At 44.8% G+C, this 23,827-nt stretch overlaps 1 protein-coding gene across 1 annotated transcript in view; it reads right to left on the bottom strand.

Annotated features, from left to right (window-relative positions):
* SNAP23 (synaptosome associated protein 23) overlaps window positions 1-23,827 on the bottom strand; it is a 137,912-nt gene that overhangs the window by 44,513 nt on the left and 69,572 nt on the right. The window contains exon 3 of the mRNA XM_069208756.1: window positions 3,924-3,965. Coding sequence (XP_069064857.1) covers window positions 3,924-3,965 — 42 coding nt within the window. The remainder of the gene's footprint in view (window positions 1-3,923; window positions 3,966-23,827) is intronic.

The raw sequence follows: 23,827 nt of genomic DNA on the forward strand, positions 1-23,827 counted from the left end.
AAAAGGAATCAGCCAACAACCAGTCTGAAGTGATTTATTTGCAAACCTGTTTTCTAATTGAATGAACCAGTATTGATCAGCTCATGTTCATCACAAGAGCATCCTGGCGCTAACGTTAAATGGAAGTAGAAGTAAAAAAATATAAAAAGAGGTAGGTCTTTAAAGTTCTGAGAAAGGAGTCATCAGTAGATTATTCAACAGTTTAGGGGACAGCTCCAAGAAGTCTTTGCCTCATAGGAGAGAACTACTAAAGTGAACTGTAGCCATAAGAAGGGAAGGTGAACAACGGAGTTGCAAATTAAGATAGTGTGAGATTCCGGCTTAAATGGCGAGTGGTCCTGTGCCATGTAGTTCTCGGCTAAATAGGCACAAAGATTTCAACTCAATTCTTTTTTCTACTGGTACACAGTGACACTTACGGCAAGATTCTATTAAGTGAAATTTGTGTAACCCAAAGATCAGCCTAACAGCGTTGTTTTAGAGAGCATAAAGTCCGATAATATTTTTCATCAGTAGCCCCAAGCAACAAGTGTTTGTCTAGCATGATATGGACAGAAGAGGAAAGCCTACAACTAGGACTTTCCATTGCTGAGGAATAATAGGTGGAAGGATCTTACTTATGGTACTCAGCTATAAAAACAGGTCAAAAGTACTGTGCTGTTCTGGAAGGAGGTCCTTGGAAAAGCAGGACCCAAGGTTCTTAAGTAGACTTATAGTACGGGGAGGCCAAATCTATCATTACAGAGGGCATCCCAACCACAGTTTAGCACCTCCCCTTTGTCCGCTTTGAGTCTTAACATTCTTGCTCATATAGGATATTGTAGTTAAAAGGCAAGCGTGAAGGGTCTGCTGGATCTTCTCGGGAGGGCATCTGAGTCTAAGGATTAACTGAGAGTCATCTGTGTTGGATAAACACTCCATGCCAAGAGATCTAATTATGTCAATAAGAGGCTTCATTTATATTTTAAACAACAAAAGTAATAATGATCCTTGGTGAATTCCGCATCATACCTGGATGGATGTTAACCAGAATGATGCTTGAGCTATGAATGGCTCTGTTCAGAGACGAAAGATGAGAAACAAGCAAGCGCAGGAGTCTCCTTTTCCAACTGCTTCCCACTCGTTGTTTAAGTTGGAATGGTCGTCTATATAAAGGCAAGCAGAGAGGTTAAGTAAAATGAGCTCTGAGGGGCATCCCTCATTGAGGCTTCTTCTTGGATCGGTTAGCAAGGATACAAGAGCAGTCTCTGTACTCATTCATAGCTGAAAACCTGTTTGTGCTACATCTAACAAGCTAAAGGCCGTAAGATGATTACATGGTCACTTAGCCATATATTGGTCCCCCAATTAGGCCACAGCAAGAAGCCTTCTGTGACAGGATGCAATGTGGGTTTTTTAAGAGGCGGTTTAACAACACTGTTCTTACTGTAACTAGTAACACGTCCTAAGAAGAAAGACCAATTTAAGAACAAAGAAAAAGTGGTGATAGCTGAGAGGCCTGTGGCATGTAGTATCTTGAGTGGAGAGATGTCCTAGAGAAATCCTGATTTAATACAGGCAAAAAGGCTAGTTTGATTATACTGGGTAGGCGGGATCACCTCCACCAATATTTCTTTCTTTGAGATTGAGGCCTGTAGCTCTCTCTGGTCATGGCAGCACTGGTAAGTTAAGGTTATCGTACAGCTGAAGTATTATTTATTTTTTTATATTTCTTTTATTGATTTCAAAACCAGTTAAACTCACAACTTCATTTAAGCTCCCATGCCTACAACCCCCCCCCCCCCCCCCCCCCCCCAAGGAGCACGTTATAGCACTTACAGTCATTCAGTTTTGTTCTTTAAAATAGTTACCGGTCAATGTAAGCTTCATACTGCTTCAACACATAATCATTGTGTACAACTTCATGAATATTCTGGCTATGTACTTTTAGAATGGTGTAATGCCCAGGAATTGACAAACCACATGGAAACAATCTGCCCCAGGGTGAGTGCAGCAAAAGCACTGAGAGCATAGAGAGTCTCCCTGCCCCGCAGAGACAAAGGGTTTAGGGGGCAGATACATCTTGTGTAAAACGTTCAGTTGGATAAGTCGTAGTCCGGCCCGAATAACAGTTTCTTTAGGTGCTATAAGAGCATCTAACCAATCTGCTTCATCAAGCTCCTTAACCCAGCTCTCCCATTTCATCTTCTAGGGTCCGACTGCATCTGGGGTGTGGTGAACTAATGAGCGATAAATCTGATAGACAACGTCCCCATCGATGCTACCAATCATCAAGCGGGCCTCCAATGGGATGTACTCAGGGGAGGACTGCAAGGTCGGAGTAATGAGCGGTCAGTGCGTGGTGAACCTGTAGGTATTTGTGGAGTTCCAGCGCAGTGGTGGAGATAAGGCTGTGTATAAGTAACCCAGGACCCTGTCAAGACCAAGTGGGGCAGCACTTAACCCAGGCAATGTGCGAGGGTCTCCCCCATCAAATGAAGGAACAGATGAGAGCATTAAGCTGGGTGAACCAGGAGGCCGGAATGGGGAATGGGAAAATCTGAAGGTCACATAGGCACTGGGGGAGCAATAACATTTTGAACAGGGAATCCCTATCCAGCATGTTCAGTTGGAGACCGGATCAAGACTGCAGCGCCCGTTTGGTGTCAGCGAGTAAAGGGGCAAGACAGGAGCGATATGTGGACCCCTAGGTACTTTAAGCTCAAGTGCTGAGCCGTTATAGTGCTCAGCCAAATCACTATTGCAGTGTCCCCCTTCAGCGGGACCAGAAGAGACTTTTGCCAGTCCATCCGGAGGCCAGAAGCCTCCTCAAACACGCCTAGTATATGGAGAGCTTGAGGAGCCGACAGCTGCGGTTGATTCAGAAAGAGGACCACACCATCCGATTATAAGGCAATCTTATCCTCCATGACCTCCCCCCAATGCCATCCCCAGATCTGGGCATCATATCTGACAACTGAAGCTTGGGGTTTTATGGTGAGGGCAAAAAGAAGGGGGATAAGAGGTGCCCCTATCGAGTGCCTCTGCAGACAGGAAAGGGTGTGGAGAGCGCACCATTAATGAGGACCTTGGCAGTGGGTTCCTTAAAAAGGAGGCAAAACACACCAGCAGTATTTTTGGGCCGAAGCGCATGCGGTGCAAAACCTGGTCTAGATAGGCCCAGTCCACTGTGTCAAACGCCTTTTGAAAGTCAACCAAAAACAGCCCTGTGGGGTGCAACGGGTGAGCGAGACATTGAATCGGCGGATGCAAAGGCAGGTACCTCTGTGGGGCATAAAGCCACAGTCATCGACATGTAAAAGGTGAAGCATCACCCGCAGCAGTCTATTCACCAAAATCAGTGAAATGGGCCAGTAAGAAGTGCAGTTATCAGCTGCATGCTGCCTTTTGGGGAGTACCACTACAGTGGCCACATCCAACTTTGGGGGAAAGGTGCCCATGCTGCTCGGATTAAGAGTACAGATTCTCCAGGTGAGGTGTAACCACGGAACTGAAGCACCAATAGTATTCCACAGGAAACCCATCCATTCCGTGAGTGCGGCCAGTGCTCATGTCCCATATGGCTGCCTCAACCTCGTCCATAGAGATAGCAGACTTGAGGTCCACACTTTGGGGTGCCGTAAGCCAGTACTGCAGCGCTTAATCAAGCTCCAGTTGGCGCAGTGAGGTCCGATCGATCTCGAGCTACTGGTGAAGCCCCTCCGGAGCCCTGGCGGCATCAAGGTACTGATGTCTAGTCACTGAGAGCAAGAGTGGTTAAGAGTGTCCCCAACCTGCAATTACGTTTGTACAGACAATTTATCCTTTCTGGATGCAATTAAATTCTTCCCAAAAAACAGGGCACATTTGCAAATATGTATAAAATGGACATAAATGTCCGGAGTGCTCCATGAGTCGAATTTAAGGAAAAATTATGGCCTTACCTCAACTGCCAGGTTCAGCATCCTCCGTGTGCTTTCCAGAGACTAGAGAATAAAAAAAATCTTATATGACATATAATTCACATGAGTTAAAAAAAAAAACTGTAGGGCATGGGATGCATTTTGCACAAACAATATGGTTTAATGTTAACAAGCTGGCTTTTAAAAAACGCTTCAGAAGCAAACTGTAACCACCTTCAACACCTTTTCCACCCCACAATATTTGTACTGTCATTCTGAGTAAACTTCCTCATAGATCACCTCATCTGCAGTAGCAGAGCAGTCTCTATGAGCAAAGCCTTGAGAGGTTTTATCCGGGACCAATTTTTCTGTTGGGGTTTTAAACATCTGTCTCTTCCAAACATTATGAAATAATTAACCTTGAAGTAAATAAACAAATAAAACAAACACAGGAGACACCTAAATGTCACGATCTTGATATAAGTGTGTAATTTTTGGTAATACTGTACACAAAGAAGTCATCAAAAGGGACTATGAGCCAAATTTACTAACATTTGAAATTGAGACTCTTTAATTGCGATTGTTACTGAATCACAATTAGGAAATTGCAATTCTTAATCTATAAAACCTTTTATTTTAAAACAGCGATTCCTAGTGGGTCACAAATCGACCTACCCCAGGTACATAATGTGGAAGTTCGCAATTTGTGACCATTAGCAACGCAGCCATCTCAAGGATGGTGGCCTGCTAGATTCAGCAGATGACCATGTCTGTGAGTGCTTTTAAATAAAGCATTTTTTTTTACTGCAGTCGGCATTCACTCACAAAACATTAATACATACCACTGCAATTCGGTATTTGGAAGGAACGACCTAAACAAGCCCCTTCAAAATACCGAATCACCATTGCAAATTGCGATTCAATAACAAGTTACTGATCACAATCTGGTATTTATAAATTAAAAAAAAACATTTCTGCGGCTGCAAATTACCAGATTCTGCAAATCAGGCCACTTGTGACCTCAAAAATGCTTTGTATATCTGGGCCCACGTCCTCTACTCCAGGAAACTTACCCACCAGGCTATGACCTCAACCTTCTTTCTATAGTTAAGCAAGCCAACCAGACCCTAGTTCTAGTTCCGAAGATAAAGAAGGTTCTAGAAATGTTTTGCTCTTACTAGATCATATAAGACCATTCTTTATACGGCAATGTTCTAACAACTGCAGATGGAGGTAGTAAAACAATTAGTGGTACGTCTTTAACTATCCTTACGGTTCGAACACACGTTTGAGTTAAGTAAGTCTAGGTTATGCAGCCTGTCCAAAATGATTTATACATCAACTAGGGTCTGCACTGGGCTAAAGCAGAAATTATTTCAGAGGTAAAAACAGAATTCCAGATGTTAGTCCAGTTTGATACCAGTAGTGGAGTTAATTTGAGGTTACAGCATGTGATATTACATTGCTCTTGTATTTGGAGGGTTAGTGTTGAGGGATATGGTGACAGTAGTTTGTGTACTCTGTCTTAAACATGTCCTAGTGAAGAGAGTTTTAAGTAACTTAGTAAGTCTGGGTTATGAGGTTTTCCTATTCTAGTTAACATTACTTATAATTTAAGAAAGTTGTAAAACTGTATTAGTAGAGTTATATTGCATTGTAATTCTGCATAAAATGATCTTTAACTAGCGTGCAGCCTTTCTTGGCCCAGTATTCTTAATATTTCTTTTTTCTATTCTTATATTTTGAGTGTGCCATAAAGTGGAGTAAGTGCAACTCTTGAGTTTTAACTTTTCTATTTAGTTTTGTCAGTGTCTCTCTGGTGATTTCAATGATATTTAAGGAATGATACGTCTTGATGTGTTTTATGGTCCTGGATGAGCACAAAAAGGCAGCGAAGACAATCATTATTTCTCAACAAATATGCACAAGGGAGATGCCTCTGTATCGTTTTCAAAACAGAATATGCCCTAATGAGTTAAGAGTCCTGTTATCTGATGGGCCCTGGTAAGTTAGTACAGTTCACTGATTTTGGGAGCTTCAGACTTTGAATAAATCAGAGATATATCTTTTGACTAGTTTGAAGGAATCCACAGGGAGGGGTTATGGGGAACAGTCTTATTAGGAAGTTGACCAGTGGTCCACCATCAATTTTATGGTTTCAGCCCTACTGCACCACATGATATATTTTGGTGACTATAAGTGAAGTAGAGCCTTCATTTTAGACAATTATGTTTCATTATATTTGCCTGAGAATTGAAGGCATTTGTAGATCCAGATCCACAGATGTTTTATGCAATTTCAATCCTGGTTGCCTGGTCACTTGAGGAGGTATACAAGATGTCCAATGGGGATATTTAGTTTTTTCCACATTTAAGACATAGCCTGAGACTGCAGCATAAGAGTCAATGATAGACATTATTTTTGAATGCACTTTCAAATACGTGCTTGAACAGTCTACATTTGGCGTTCTGCTGGTCTCCCTTTTAGAAACCCTGTTTGAGAGTGATGAACTAGAGGGGTATGATGGATTCTAGCATTGATGAATAAGTTACTTACCTTCGGTAATGCTTTTTCTGGTGGATACATTAACTACCTGTGGATTCCTCACCTAAAGAATTCTCCCCTCGCGCCAGCTTCGACGGAAATTTCTTCTAGCTCTGCACGTCGACGATGACGTCACAATAGCCCGACTCCACGCAACGCCGTATGATGTCATCTAGCCAATAAGAAGCCCTCGTCGACGTGCAGACGTCAGTTATCACCATTTTTTACATGCCTTAGAGGCGAACAGGTGAAAATTTGACCTTGAAGAGAACATATTCACATTCAAAGAAGTGAAAACGCAACATTTATTACACTAAAAATAACAAGAAATTAAATATGCCAGCCAAAATCAATCATGAATACTTGAATTTTATGACAAGACCGGAGGCTCCTATCATGCGTTTCTTTTCTCGCTTTAATAAATCAGCAGCAGTCAAGAAGAAACTACAAATCCCATAAAGCTTAACACAGACAGCCAATGGGATTAAAAACGTAGTACAACACATATGAACCAATAGGAATACTGCCATGCCATTTTGATGTCACTTGACTGCAAGCAGCCCTCTTTTCTTGCTGCTGCAGTCAAGAGAAGTCGCCTTTTCATTTCTCTCATGTCTTTGGTAATTACTGAGTGCACGGTGTTTTCATTGCTATTTGCTGTTATTGTGCATAAATTCCATGGTGTCAGCAAGTTGCCGCATCTTGCTTTAACAGTCCATTTGTACTTGGTTTTGTTCGGTCTCAGACACCAGCCGTCACGATGTTTCTGAGCCGAACGTTTTGTTTTGTTTTGTTTGTTGACATTCCAGCGCGCTTCGCGCGCGTCGGCGTTCCTCAAATTATTTTGCCTCAGGCAGCAACCGTCATTCGGGTTGCTCCTCAGGCGAAGATATTCCTCCAGAAGTGCGCGCACGCTTGTTTTTTCCGTCTCACCTCGTAACTCATTTTCCTTCGTCTCACGCTGTTAGTTCCCGTCTGGCAACAACGTTCGTTGTGCCAACGACTCCTTTATTTATTCAAACTCCACCCAAGGGAGGGGTTTTGGCCTTTTCCAATCCCCTTTTCAGAATTTTAACCCCTGCTTGCCTGACAAGTTTTTTCTTTACACAAACATTACTAGAGCCTTAATTTCTTCATTTTTACTGCGGTTTTTCTGTGGTTTGGCTCCAAAAGTTATTTATTTTTCCTATCATGGAGCCTGGCATTTCCACAATGGAACAGGGTGTTTCTACTGATTTAGAAGACATTAGACACGAACTCTGTAATTTCATTAGGAGTTCTGTCCATCAGGCAGTTTCGTCCTCTATACAAAAATTATCAAAAGATTTTGAAACCAATTTTTCTAATTTGTCATCCAAATCTTCGGCCCAAACTGCGGGGGAATGCAGTAAACGTCCACCAACAAAGCCAGGTGTTGTGACTCAAAAGGAGAGTGAGTCTATCTCACACACGTCAGAGGACGCGGTTCCTCACAAGGCTCCTGCCAAGGAGTATAACACTATGGCTTCAAAACCTTCTTTAAAACGTAAATCCAAAGAACGTAATGTTGTTCTTCCTGTTACTACTTCCGCCATCCAGGATACAGATGAGGACATGCCTGATGTGGATTCAGATTCTTATATGTCTGACAAGGATGATGATGATGATGATACTTTTTCCGTTCCTCCTCCAAAGAAACCAAAAGTAGCCTCAGCTGTTCCCTCTCTTTTTGATTCGGAAGGTTTTCCCAAGTTTGATCCCTCTCACATTCATCACCCTAATTCTACGGAATGGTTTCCAGCTGACCATGTGGGTCGCTATGTGGCTCAAAAGTTGTTTTCACCTCTAGACAAACAAACTAGATCCAAGCTGAAGTCGGAATGCCCTCGTCCTGTCCTTCCGAACAAGGCTACCATTACCCCTTCTATTGACCAGCAAATGTTGACCTTCTTTACTAAGCAGGGTAAGGACCCTCGTAAAGGAGTGGACAAAGCGTGGTCCTCCTGTCAGGACAAGCTTTTGGACGTTACTGGTCCGCTTACTAGGATTTTCGATCTGGTTGAGTCGGCCAGGTTAGAGGGTACTTTTTTAGACCCAGAAGAGGTATCGTTGTGGGTCGAACGCTGCTTCTGTCTACTGGGGAACGCAAATTCCTCTCTTATTCATGAGCGTAAGGGCTTACTTATCAAACTGGATCCCAAATTAATTAACTTGGCGTCCGTACAACCTCACATTCAAACAGATGGACAACTTTTTGGGGAATTTTTCATAAAAGACCTCAGTAAATACGTGGCTACATTTACTTCATTGGACAAAGCTCAACAGTCCATGAGGAAAAGGTTTCATCAACGTGTTTTTGCCAGGGCCGGTAGAGGCAGGGGTCGCTTTACGGGCCGCGGATTCGCTAATCAAGGCTTCAGAGGTTACCACAGTTCCTACCAGCAGGATTTCAGGCCACAATTCTACCCCCAGCGTGGCAGAGGTTACCGCTCCAGGTCCGCCAGACATTTCAGAGCCTCCAACCCAACAGGTAAGCCCTCATGTTGGTTTTTTCCCCGACAGGGGGTCGTATCTTCAATTTTATGTCAAATTGGTTAACAATTACAGCAGATGTGTGGGTGCTAGCCACAGTGCAAGGTTACAAAATAGAGCTTTATTCTACTCCGGTGCAAACCTTTTTCCAACCTCCGCCCCATTTTTCTGTAGAAATGGTACATCTGATGTCTCTCTAGGTAAACACTCTGTTACAAAAACAAGTGGTTTCAATCACTTGTCCTCATCCGTTGGGGTTTACCAGACCAATTTTTCTAGTTCAAAAGAAGAACAAAAAGATGCGTCCAGTCATCAATCTAAAACATTTCAACCGGTTTGTGGTATATCGACATTTCAAAATATATATATAAAGATATACCTCTTCAAAACTAATATGATGGTCAGACTGGATTTACAGGATGCTTATTTAGTGGTTCCTGTACATCCGGAGTTCAGAAAATTTCTTCAATTTCAATGGCTGGGCCAAACGTATCATTTTACCTCTCTGCCCTTCGGTCTCTCATCTGCCCCTTGGTGCTTCACCAAACTCATGAAGCCCGTAGTTGCTTTTCTAAGAGCTCAGGGGATAAGGCTATTAATTTACCTAGACAATATCCTCATTTTAAGTCAGTCTCCTCAAACTCTTCTAGACCACTTACAAACGACTTGCTCTCTTTTAGAAGACTTAGGTTTCATAATAAACAGAGAAAAATCTCTCCTAACACCCTCTCAAATCATAGAATTCTTGGGATTCCAGATCAATTCTCTTTCGGCTACCCTTCTTCTGCCTACGACAAAAATAAAATCCATAAAGTCAGAAATTTTACAAATTCTTCGCAGTTCTCTTGTTTCTCTCAGAACTTTAGCTCAAATAGTAGGCCTTCTCTCCTCTTCTATCCAGGCAATCTTTCCAGGTCCCCTTCATTACCCCTCACTTCAAAGACTGAAGATTCAACACTTGAGGAAGGGGCTATTGTATTCTGACCTCGTTCCTTTAGACGTAGAGTCACACACAGAGCTTCAATGGTGGATAGACCATTTAGATGCTTGGAACGGGAAAAGTATTTTTCCATCAGCCCCAGATCTTGTGTTAGAATCCGATGCAAGTCTTCTAGGTTAGGGGGCCCGGTGTGGTCCCATCTCGACAGGAGGTACATGGTCAACCGAGGAGTCCAAATTGCACATCAATTGTTTAGAGATGCTTGCCGGCTCCTTTGCAATCAGAAGCCTGGCAAAACACAAAGTGCATTGTGCAATCCTTCTCAGGATGGACAATATCTCTGCAGTCAGATACATAAATCATCTCGGGGGTACAAAATCCAAACCTCTGTCGGATTTAGCCAAGAGTTTTTGGGAGTTCTGCCTCTCAAACCATCTTTCGGTTCATGCAGAGTACCTTCCAGGAGTTCTCAACTCTGTGGCAGATTGGCATTCTCGTCATCTTCGAGACTCCAGCGATTGGAGACTTCATCCTTCAGTTTTCCACAAGATACAATCACTATGGGGCCCGCTCTCTATAGATCTAGTCGCATCTCGACTGAACACACAGCTTCCTCAGTTTTACAGCTGGCGACCAGATCCCTTAGCCGTAGCATCAGATGCTTTCTTACAAAATTGGTCTCATTCCCTCAACTACGCCTTTCCCCCTTTTATCATGATCAACAGGGTCCTAGCACACGCCAGACGTCAGCATGCCTCTCTCATTCTGATAGTCCCGTTTTGGCAATCCCAGATTTGGATTCCTACCCTGTTGGAACTCTCTGTAGATTTTCCCTTACTAATTCCGTCCTTCCCAGATTTACTGCTGGATCCTCTTCAACGTTCTCACCCCCTTTTTGTGGACAATATCCTCACTCTATCCGCCTGGAATATCTCAGGTATTCCCAATCTTCCCCTGTCATTTCGGCGGAGGCTTCCCAATGCATCTAAAATTCCTGGGCCCCAGGCACCAAGAACGCCTATGGGACGGCTGGTGTTTGGGAAGGCAAATTGATCCCTTTTCAGCAGATGTAAGTTTTGTTGTTAATTTCTTGGCCGCAGAAGCCAGTAAAGGTAAAGCATTCCGCACTATCAATCTTTATAGATCAGCTATTTCTTCCAACCATATCCATGTCAATGGGAAACCGGTAGGCGAACATCCAATGGTATGCCGATTACTGAAGGGAGTAAAATTTTCCAAACCTCCTCTACCAAAGTATAATCAATTGTGGGACGTCAATATTGTTTTAAAATTTTTGATTTCTTTGCCAGACAATCCAATTTTATCATTAAAGATGTTATCCGCTAAATTAACAATGTTGTTATGTTTGGTTTCCATTAAACGTTTATCAGATGTTAAAGCATTGGACGTCTCCAGCCGTCAATTCACTCCTTCGGGGGTGTTGTTTTCGGTTGTACGACGTACCAAGACCAACTTATTGTCAGTTTTTTTCCTTATTTCCCGCAACATCCAAAATTATTTGTAGGCCAGTGTCTCAAGGTTTATGAGCAAAGGACTGCAGATTTGAGAACATCCTCTCCCCAACTTCTTATCTCTTCCAGGAAACCCTATAACCCGGTTTCGTCTGCTACGTTGGGTGAGATGGATTATGTCCTTAGCGGGTATTGACATTTCCAGATTTGGAGCTCATTCTTCCAGAGGGGCTATGGCTTCCAAAGCCTTCTGGGCAGGCTCTTGTTTAGAGGATATTCTGAAATCTGCAGACTGGTCTAATGATAATACTTTTAGAGTTTTTTATTGCAAACCTGTTGACAATGTTTCATTGAATGTAATTAATATGCTTTAAACTTGTATAATAGGAGCCTCCGGTCTTGTCATAAAATGTAGATTTTCCTAGTTTATGACGGAAAGTCTTAATTTTATTAAAGACACGGAGGCGAGTATTATCCCACCTCTGGTATAACCTTATTTTTCTCCCTCCCTTTCTTCCAGCGCCAGTTTCGGCCACTCAACCAGCGTCCTAGTTGGACCTCCTCGCATCAACTGAATTCTCCGTTTACTTCAAGTTTTGGATCGTCTCCTCCTGTTTTACTGGAACATTCCTTCCTTTGTAGGATTTTGGACTTTTGTTCTGATGTGTTTGCATTTCTTATGGCATTGTTTATTCTTTGTTCATTATTCCCGTTATTCATTACTAATTGACTTTATTCGCAAGAAAAGAGGGCTGCTTTCAGTCAAGTGACATCACAATGGCATGGCAGTATTCCTATTGGTTCATATGTGTTGTACTACGTTTTTAATCCCATTGGCTGTCTGTGTTAAGCCTTATGGGATTTGTAGTTTCTTCTTGACTGCTGCTGATTTATTGAAGCGAGAAAAGAAACGCATAATACTCGCCTCCGTGTCTTTAATAAAATTAAGACTTTCCGTCATAAACTAGGAAAATCTACATTATCAAGACCAGAGAAAGAAATACATATATACATGCTATAACTATATACATAAAGTAGGTATATATATATATATATATATATATATATATATACACACACACACACACATATATATATATACAAGACAATTGGCGCTCACCCAAGGATTTCGTGGAACAACCATTCAGGCAACGGGGAGGCGGGTGGGACCATGAGGAATCCACAGGTAGTTAATGTATCCACCAGAAAAAGCGTTACCGAAGGTAAGTAACTTATTCTTCTGATGGATACACCTACCTGTGGATTCATCACCTAAAGAATAGAGTCCCAAAGCAGTACTACCTCCAGAGGTGGGTACCCGAATGGTCAAACCAAGCAATCCTGCAGCACAGAACGAGCAAAATGGCCATCCCGCCTAACCTCAGAATCCAAACAATAGTGTTTGACAAAAGTATGGAGGGATGCCCAAGTTGCCGCCCTGCAGATGTCAACCACAGGAACACCTCTAGCCAAAGCCGAAGAGGCAGCCTTAGCTCTGGTGGAATGAGCACGAAGCCCCACAGGTGGTTCTTTCTTAGCTAAGGAATAACAAAGCTTAATACAGAGAATGACCCACCTGGATAGCGTTCTCTTGTGGACTGCTCTGCCTTTCCTCTTCCCCACGTATCCAACGAAGAGCTGATCATCTTGCCTGAACTCCCTCGTCCTGTCGACAAAGAAGCTCAATGCTCTTCGTGGATCCAGTCGGTGGAGCCTCTCTTCCTCCTTGGATGGATGAGGCGGAGGGTAAAAGGAAGAGAGAGTAATAGACTGCCCCAAATGAAAGGGTGTAACAACCTTCGGGAGGAAAGCCGCCTTGGTCCTTAACACCACTTTGTCTCTAAAGAAGGAAAGGTATGGAGACTCTACACTAAGAGCCTGAAGCTCACTGACTCTTCTGGCCGATGTTATGGCTACCAGGAATACAGTCTTAAAAACCAGGAAACGCTAAGCACAAGAATGCATTGGTTCAAATGGCGATCCCATTAGAAATGCCAGTACTAAATTAAGGTCCCACTGAGGCATAACAAATGGTGAGGGCGGAAACTTATAAGTGAGCCCCTTAACAAACCTCAAAACAATTGGAGATTTAAACAATGAAGGTTGATCAGGGAGGCACAGAAAAGCCGACAGTGCTGATAAATAGCCCTTAACTGTGGCAACCGCACAACCCTTCTGTGCCAAGGAAAGAGCAAATGATAATATATCAGACAAGTGAGCCTTTAAGGGATCAATATGGTTCTCTCCACACCAACGTACAAATTTAGACCATCGACTTGCGTACATCGATTTGGTGGATTGTCGCCTGGCCGATAAAATAACATCCACCACTTCCGGTGGGAGAGAAAAAGCACTCAGATTGCCCCGTTCAATCTCCAGGCGTGAAGGTGCAGACTCTGGAGGTGGGGGTGTAGAATCTGCCCCTGCGACTGCGAGAGGAGGTCCACCCTGTAAGGGAGACGGAGCGGAGGGCACAGAGAGAGTTGGAGAAGGTCTGTGTACCACACCCTTCTTGGCCAATCCGGGGCTATCATGATGACCTGGGCCCGGTCTTGGCAGATCTTCCTCAGAACTCGAGGAATCAGGGGTATGGGAGGAAACGCGTAAAGCAACTGACCCTTCCAAGACATCTGAGACGCGTCCCCCAAAGCTCGTTGCACTGGATATTGGAGGCTGCAAAATAACGGGCACTGCGCGTTCTCCTGAGTAGCAAACAGATCTATCTGCGGACACCCCCACATCTGGAAGATGTAAAGAACCAGATCCGGATGAAGACGCCACTCGTGGTCGACCGAGCTGCGTCGACTGAGAACACCTGCACGTACATTCAGAACCCCGGCCAAATGATTTGCTACCAAGCAAACCTTGTGGTCCTGAAGCCAGGACCAGAGTCGAAGAGCTTCTCTGCAAAGAAGGTACGACCCCACTCCTCCCTGCTTGTTTATATACCACATTGCGGTAGTGTTGTCCGTCAGAATCTGGACTGACTGCGAATGGAAGGGAGGAAGGCCTTGAGAGCCAGGCGTACTGCCCGCAATTCCAACAGATTGATGTGAAATCTCTGTTCCATTGGAGACCAAAGGCAGGTTGCTGATCGCTGCCCACCACTGAAGATCCACTGCAGTGTCTCTGGTGATCGTGATCGAATCTTCGAGATCCCCTTTGAGCTGAAACCACTGCCTGCGGACGCACCACTGAAGAGCCCTCATGTGCCAGCGTGCATGAGTGACCAGCAGTATGCAAGAAGCAAACAGACTAAGGACTTTGAGGACTGGAACTACCGCTCCATTTCTAAACATCGGAATCAATGCCTGAATGTCCTGAACCCGATGGGGCGGAGGAAAGGCCTGATTCTATGTCGTGTCCAGTACTGCCCCTATGAACAGGAGGCGTGGAGAGGGCTCCAGGTGAGATTTGGGCACATTGATTTTAAAACCCAGGTCGTACAACAACTGAGTTGTCGACTGCAGGTGACGCCGCACGAGCTCCGGAGTCTTGGCTTTGATCAACCAATCGTCCAGATAGAGAAACACCGCTATCCCTCTTCTTCTGAGCTCTGCCGCTACCACCGCCATCACCTTTGTGAAGACTCGAGGTGCTGAAGTAAGACCAAATGGGAGGACCGCAAACTGATAATGCTACGATCCCACCACAAACCGGAGATACTTCCTGTGCGATTTGAGGATCGGAATATGGAAGTACGCATCCTGCAAATCGACAGACGCCATCCAATCTCCTTCGTTCAACGCCAAAAGAACCTGTGAAAGGGTCAGCATTTTGAACTTTTCCTGCCTGAGGAACCAATTCAAAATCCTCAAATCCAGAATTGGTCTCAACCGACCATCCTTTTTGGGGATCCGGAAGTATCTTGAATAACAGCCCTGACCCCTCTCCTGCTCGGGAACCAACTCTACTGCGCCTTTTGCCAATAGGGATAACACCTCCTGTTGCAATAACAGAAGATGGTCTTCCGAACAGAAGGATGGGCGGGGAGGGAAGGGAGGAAGGAACTCCCAAAAGGGAAGAGCGTACCCTCTCTTCACAATGTCGATGACCCAACAGTCTGATGTTATAAACTCCCACATTGGAAGAAATTGGACAAGTCTCCCCCCTATCGGAGACAAGTGAACAGGGAGTGGTGGAGGACTAAGGCGGCTTTCCCTGCTGCAGCCCTCCCGAGGAAGAGGAAGAGGCAGAGTGCTTCTGGGTTGCTCCTCTTGTACGTACTCTGCCCCTGCCCCTGAAGGATCTGTAAGGCAGGGAGCTTGCAGATTGTTGTGGTGCCTGGAATCTGCCACGAAAGGAGGAGCCACGTCCAAACCCCCTAAACTTCCTATATGACCTAAAAGGTAGAGGAAGTGGCTGCCTGAAGTCCTAACGACCTCGCTGTGGCTCTACTCTCTTTGAAACGTTCAAGAGCAGAATCTGCCTTTGTCCCAAAGAGTTTTTCTCCATCAAAAGGCAGATCCAGGAGAGTCGCCTGCACACCAGTAGAGAAGCCTGATGAGCGCAGCCAAGCCGGACGCCTCGATACTATGGATGTGCCCATAGCCCTTGCCACAGAGTCTGAGGTGTCCAATCCAGACTGGATCATCTGGGTCGCCGCCGCCTGAGTGTCCGCTAGCAAATGCAACACCTCTTGTGGCAAGTTTGGATGACCTTTTGCTTCCGCCATAAGGGCATGGATATAACGTCCCAAAATGCAGGTTGCATTGGTCGACTTCAAGGCCATACTGCAGGACGAAAAGGCCTTCTCTGCAGCGTGGTCCATTTTCTTTGACTCCCTGTCCGCAGGGGTCCCGGGGAACGAACCAGGGGATGACCGGGAGGAGCACGAAGCTTGAACAACCAAACTCTCCAGAGTTGGGTGTTTGGAGAGGAAGTCTGGGTCACCTAGAGCCGCAAGACAGCACCTTGCTACCGCCCTGTTGACAGCTGTAGAAGTCACCGGTTTCCTCCAAATGTCCTTGATGGTGTCCAGGAGAGCCTCATTGAAGGGCACCTTCCGAGGCCGGATGCAGCACTTGTCGAAAGGTTCCTTTTCACCTCAGCAGCCGGAAGAGGAAGATCTAAAAAGTCTGCAGCCTTCCTTATTACTGCATGAAAAGATGCAGCCTCTTCGGTATACTCCCCAGGGGAAGCCAAATCCCTTTCAGGGGAAGTATCAATGCCGCTTGCAGTGTCCAGACCCTGAAAATCACCCGAAAGCTCCAAGATTTCGCCTTCCTCCAGATGTTGCCTACTATATTCCTCTTCCTCCAGGAGGCGCAAAGCTAGACGTCTGGACCGGAGTCTGGATTCAAGACCCGGCGTCGGCAGACGCCGAAGATCTACGCCGGCGCCGTTCTTCGATCCATCCGAAGCCGGACCTTCCGGCGCCACAGGCACCTTGACAGTGGACTGGATCTGTGGAGAATCCACCGGCGCCGGAGTCGCAGACGTTGTAGGCGTCACTGGCCTCCTTGGCGACACCAAGGGCATCGGCGCCGCAGCGGCTCCAGACGGCAAAAATGGCATGAAGGGCGTCGGCTTGTAAGGAGCCGGAGCACCCAAATTAAAAGCTAAAGGACCTGACGGACCCGCATGCCCTCCACCAGGCGCCATCGTGGAAAAGATATTGAACATGGCATTTAAAAATGCCGCAGGGTCCGTACCCGGCGCCGGCAAAGAAGCAGATGATGGGCCACGCAACTACTGCTCCAGAGAAGCCGCCGGTTCTTGAAGAGGCTCGACTTCAAACACTGACAAAGGTGATGTCTGAGTCGTAGGAGGCAGAGGAGTGACGGTCGGGCTAATCTCCCACGTCGGACGGCGCCAAGCTGATGGAGATGCAGATCTGGACCTGGACCGACCTCTACTCGATCTGCGCCGGGAGTCGTGACGGCGCCGAGAGTCTCCATGACGACGATGAGTCCTCGAAGATTTCGAAGAGGACTCTCTCCAATGCCGCCTTTCCTTCCTCTTCTTGGAACGGGCCAGGAACAATTTAGCCTCTCTTTCCTTAAGCGCCTTAAGGTTCATGCGCTGGCAGGAACCGCATGACTCGACCTCATGGTCGGAACTAAGGCACCAGATACAATCTTCATGGGTGTCAGTGACCGACATCCAACCCCCACACTGGTTACAAGGCTTAAAGCCAGATTTTCTTGGCTGCAACATTGTAACTACAGATGCGCAACTGTAGCTCCCTGTTAGCCTCGAACAAAAACCGTTATTCGAAGGCACAGAAAAAAGGGAACTGACGTCTGCACGTCGACGAGGGCTTCTTATTGCCTAGATGACATTATACGCGTCACGTGGAGTCGGGCTATTGTGATGTCATCGTCGACGTGCAGAGCTAGAAGAAATTTCCGTCAAAGCTGGCGCGAGGGGAGAATTCTTTAGGTGAGGAATCCACAGGTAGGTGTATCCATCAGAAACAAATATTTTGGCATATATCTTACAGTCAATGTTATTGAAAGAAATTGGTTTCAAGCATGTCTTCCCTCCTTATGGATAACTGCAGTTGTAGCATTTGAAACAGAGCTCTTAATCTCCTGTTTAAATATCTCCTCAAGAGGTTCAATAACTGAGTACTTGCATGCCTTGTAAAATCTTTTTCTTAAAGACATCTGAGTTGGGGCTTTCCCAGGTCTCAGAACTTTATAGCTTTAATTATTTCAGAATTCTCAATTAGTTTATTCAGACGGCTTTATTCACAGAAATTTACAGCAGGGACTTCTACTGGGAAATAGATTTATTAGACATGTAGAGCGATGACAGGGTCAAGAATTTTTACCATTTGGGGGTGTATTTTAACCTGTGTCATTAACGTTTGCTCTCCATTAGATCTTTAAATAATTAGCTACCATCTTCACAGCCTCTTCGAATTGGTAAAGTCTTTTTGCTTTATTATTGGTAAGCCAAGTATGGGCTTTGGTACTGATCATTTTATGAGCTTTGTATTTTCGGGTACTTAGTCTACTCATGCAGTAAAGCCTTTTGTACAGGCCATTGTATATTCCAACACAGCAATCTTTTTTTCTAGTGGGTTCAATCTGAGTTTTTTTTTGTTTTGTTTTAGAGCACATAATATTAATTATTTCTCCACTTATACTGGCTTCCAGAGCACCCCACAATATCTGTGGCGAGGAGCCTGAAGCAATATTTTCTTTGACGAAGTAGTTAATGGAATTCAGCACCTGTTTTGTTTATCTTGGTTATCATTCATGAGGGCATCATTAATTTTTCATGTTCTCTTACTACGGTTTGTGTGATCCTATGGATATGTATGCATGATCCAAAGGGGTTACTGGTTTTATTCTGGAATTTGATGGATTAGGTACATGTAGGCTACCCATCAGTAACTTATGGTGTTGATGGGAGTAGATGAACCAGTCAAACTACGATAAATTATCGCAAAATAGCCCTCAAGTTATGGCTCTTATCTTGGTGTGTTATCGGAGCGTGAGATGTTATAGAAGCATAGTCTATAGTACCTTCTCAAGGAAGATTGAAATCACCCCCTCAGATAATCTTTGCTGACTGGGAAAGATTTGAGACTTTCTTGTTAAGACTCTGGCATGAGGTTGATAGGTCAGTTATTGATGGGTAAACATTGATAATGAAAAGTTTCAAGTCACCTTTCTGACGGCTGTTGATTAGACATCTACTGTCTACCCTTTGAATCTGGGGTCAATTATCACTGAAAGGTCATACTTTGTGGATATTAGACCAACCACCCCATTTTTGTTTCTTTGGGCTGGCAGAATGTGAAGTCCTCAACCCATTGGTTTCCCATTCATATTGCCTCCCAAACATCTATTCTGGTCTCTTGTGGTAGAAATATATTCCCTTTGAGTTCATCACAACACAGAATTTTCTTTCTTTGTGTCGGATAATTGAGACTTTTGGGTAGCAGGAGAGAATTTTCAGATTATGCATCTGTGGAAAAGCTGTTGCTCTGCCGGTCAGCTAGGGTTTGTAAGGATTATCAGTCCACTGCCCTCTTACTCACAGTAGGTATTTACATAATGAGCACAAGCTGGGAAGTAAACTGCAACAAAGGTTCTTATTGTTGTCAGTATACTGGTGAGAGTAAGGGAATTAATGAAAGCAAGAGATGGATAGGGAACAGTCATGGAAGAACAGCAACCTTAATTTAAGGAGACCCTTTTCCCGAGCATTTTACCATTAACCTTCCCCTGCTTCCAAGAAGTAGGTGTCTTGACAGCTAATTGGGAGTTAACCCCACTCATCGTATAAAATATACCACTATAGTTTATTGTATATCGCCCTTAATAATTCTATTACTTGTACTAAACATCACTAGAAAGGTCTAGTGAGTGGTAGGAAGGAAACTTAATAAGTGCCTCCCTTTCTTTCACGCATGCATGAGTTGACTACTTAGTCATACAAACCGATTACTGACATTCTGATCTTACAAATTAATTAACAACAGGTTAACTACTGTATTACAGGACATAATACATGAGCTCGTGTCCATCTATGAACTGAGGTCATTTTCAGACTGTAGATAAAACAATCATTAAATTTGGTGTATTGTAGAATGAGCAACGTAGGCAACGCTGAGAGCACCAAATTCAGGTGAATGCAAGAATAGTGTCTTATTAGATTTTACGGTATGAAACTACCGTAGCGATTACTAATTAAGGTTGTTAGCCTCCAAACAAATTGAAGGTCAGTTTATATTCAAATGATATATGTTCAACGTGACCCTGATGTTCAAGTGTTCAGGACTGCAAATCTGTAGGTTTTTGGAACATAACTGATTTCACCATCATGCTTGATCTGGAATCTGGGAGGGCTCACAAATGAGAAATAGATGGCAGCACTCTTAGTTTTTCCTCATTGCAATAAATGCTTTACATCAGGATACTCTATGTTCTTAGCCTAATTTTGAGCAATGGTGATTTTTGATCAGTTCCACTTTCTGTTCTTTCCTAATGTGGGTCAAGATCTGCTCCACATGTTGAAACAATGGTTTGAAAATCATAGTTCAAGAAAATGTATGATTTAGTATGCCAGATGGTACTCAATGGAGTCCTTCGATTACAAAAGAGATACCAAGAGCCTTGGGAATCCAGGCTTGGAAACTTTCAGAGCAATTCCTTCACACGTCGACAGGTGGAATCATGCCGCTCCAGTCGTGTCCTTCCCACCCTGGATGTGACATCGGGACCACCTCCATGTGTGGATATCAGTTGCTTTCTGATCTCCCTCCATGCAGACTGGAAGCAGAGACAATTAAATCAGAATATGGCAGTGTGCACACTTTCAGATTGAGATCTTCTTAACAGGCTATAAGCCTGTTCCACAGAACAGTGAGGAGGGTAAGTCGGTAAGGAATCTGGTGTTAGACAGAGTCTCTACCAGAAAAAAAAGTAACCGCAGGTAATTAACTTGTTCTCCTGATACAGACATTTAAGTGCAGATTCCTCACCTTGTAAATAGATATTAAAGTAGTATTCTTTGCAAGTGGTGGGTCTGTGGAAAGCCTCAAACCAGGATGTCACAAAGGACTGACTGGGCGAACTGCCAGTCCCGCCGGAACTGACTATCCAGACAGCAATGTTTCATGAGTGAGTGGAGAGACACTCATTATGCACCAAGGCAAATATTCATAACTAGCACATCGAGCACCAGGACAGATGTAGCAGCCTTCATCCTGGTAGAATGAGAGCACAAGACGTCTCGGGGGCTGCTTCCTGGTTAGTCTATTGCAGATCTTAATACATAACCATCTCCAGATGGATTGGGTTTTCATTTGCACTGCTTTGCCTCTCTTACCCCCAGAGAAAATGTTGGGTCATCTTGTCAGTACTCCCTGGTTCACTTCATATACAAGCTAAGAGCTCTCTTAGCTTTGACGTGATGAAGTCGTTCTGCTTTGGAGGCATGAGGGATGCATAGAAAGCCAGCAAGGTGATGGATTACCCTATGTGGAAAGGCATGACTACTTTGAGCATGAATGGTGCTCCTGATCGGAGGAACAATTTATCTGGAAAGGACATTTATGAAGTAACTAATGACAAGGCCTGGAGTTCACAAACTTGCCTGGCTGATGTTATGGTGACGAGGAATGCTGCTTTGATGGTAAGCGGGTGAAGATTATAACTTCAAATGTTCAAAGGAGTGCACATTAGATAAGTGAGTACCAGATTAAAGTCCCACTACAGCATCACAAATGGTGTTGGCGGGAACATATGGATGAATCCCTTCAGAAAACGCATCACAAAAGCCGACTTGAAGAGGGAAGGCTGATCAAGGAAACACAAAAAGGCCGAAAGGGCCAAAAGGTAACCTTGAACTGTTGCACAGAAAGACCTTGCTGGACAGACAAAATAAGAGAACATCCACTAATTGTACATTCAGTGGTTGGGTGTGTTGGGAGGAACACAAGACAACAAACTTCTGCAAGAATCCTGAATAAACAGATTTGGTAGAATGATGCCTGGTAGATGACACCAAACACTTCGGGAGGAGGAAGATCGAAGGCCATCAACTGTCTCCGTTCAACCTACACATATGGCAATGTAGACTGTGCAGACTCAGGTGGAAGGCTTGACCCTGCTGCTGCGAGAAGAGGTCCTCCCAAAGGGGCAACTGAAATCAGAGGACATGTGCTCATGGCCAGATGTTCTGGGTACCACACTATCCTCGCTCAGTCCAGGGCCACTAGGATGATTTGGGGCTTATCTTTTCTGATCTGGTAAGCACTCTGGGCAGTAAACAAAGGGGTGGAAAGGCACCGAATTCCCAGTGCTGATGAGGGATGACTGCCGTATGAACTCCTTCCTGCAAAGGTCTGGGCACAGCATGTTCTCGGCGAATAAGTCAAGCCGGGGTGCTCCTCATTCCTGAAAGATACCCCGTGCCTCCTCAAAGTACCCCCGATTTGTGATCTGTTAGGAACCACAGGCTTCTCTGCCCTGGCATTTAAAGATGTTGGGCAAACATGAATTTATCATGAGAGTTTGGCCAGTTTCAGAGGTGCAAGACATCCAGGCACAGGACCCACAACCCCACTCCAGCCAGTCTGTTGTAATACCACATGGCAGACAGGTTGTCCCTGAGAATTACACTTGTTCCCCCTTGATGGTAGAAATGAATGCTTTCACTGCCAAGCAAATCGCTCGCAACTCCAGCAGGCTGATTTGAAGGCAAACCTCTGTCATAAACCAGAGACCTATGATCTTCAACTTTCCCAGATGACCTCCCCAGCTCAACAACGATGCATCAATCATGACATTAATTCCGGGTTAGGGAAGAGGGGGTCTGCCACAGGTCCAACTATGGCTGAACAGCCACCATTGCAGATCTTTCACAGCCTCATTTGATAACTGTATGGACTCTGACAAGTCCCCTTGGTGTTGAACCCCATGAGACTTCAGGTCCTGCTGCAGCGCACGCACATGCCACCGGGAGTTGTCCACAAGCAGGATGCAGGAGACCAAGAGGCAAAGAAGCTTCAGAGTCACTCTCAAAGAGACCAAGGTCAATGGTTGAAACATCAATATTACAGCCCAAATGTCCTGGACTCATTGAAGTGGAGGGATGATTCGGAAAAGCACCATGCCTAGGATGGCCCCAATGAAGGGAAGCCGCTGTGAAGGAGTCAGATGTGATTTCAGCACATGGTTGGAAAAATCCACTGATGACAACAAGTTGCCCGTCAACTGGAGGTGGCTTATGACTGTTTGAGCTGAGCCTGCCTTTATCAGCCAGTCATTGAGGTATGGGCACACTGGTAATCCCAACCTCAGCACCTGGCCGCAATGACCACCATCACCTTTGTGAACACCCGAGGTACGATGGTAAGGCCAAAGCTAAGCACAGTGAACTGAAAGTGCCCTTGATGTACCTGAACCCACAGGTAATGTGTGTGGGACTGAAGGATGGGGATGTGAACATTTGTGTGCTGCAAGTCCAGTGTTAACATCTAGCCTCCTGGATCCAGGGCTGAAAGAACCTGGGCCAGAACAAGCAATTTGAACATGTCCTTCTGAACAAAGAAGTACTGAGGGAGAAGTTCTAGGATGAGGAGGAAGATCCTATCTTTCTTTGACACCAGAATGTAATGGGAGTAACTGCCAGTCTCTGATGTCGGCAACCTCTGTATTTCTCCCTTGGACAAGAAAGCTTGAACTTCTCCAGGGAGTACGGACAAGTGGTTCTCATGATGTGTTGTGGTTTGGGTGGTATGTCCTGACAGAAACGGTCAAAAGTATCAGCTTTGCAGAATCTGAAGCACACACTGGTCTGACATGATGCTGCACCAGCAGGGGAGCCGGAAAGCGATGCACCTTCATACCAGTTGATCTCGATCTTGCATGCCCAAGGAATATTTAAAGATGTTTTATGGTGGCTGCAGGGGTAGCGGGAGCTTGGTTTTTGGTGGCTTGTTGTCGCTGGGGGCCTGACCATTACTAGCCAGATCCCTGGATCGAAAGGAGTGGAAAGCCTGTGGCTGTTGAGGC

Source organism: Pleurodeles waltl, chromosome 9, assembly GCF_031143425.1.
Source record: "Pleurodeles waltl isolate 20211129_DDA chromosome 9, aPleWal1.hap1.20221129, whole genome shotgun sequence".
NCBI classification, from domain to species: domain Eukaryota; kingdom Metazoa; phylum Chordata; class Amphibia; order Caudata; family Salamandridae; genus Pleurodeles; species Pleurodeles waltl.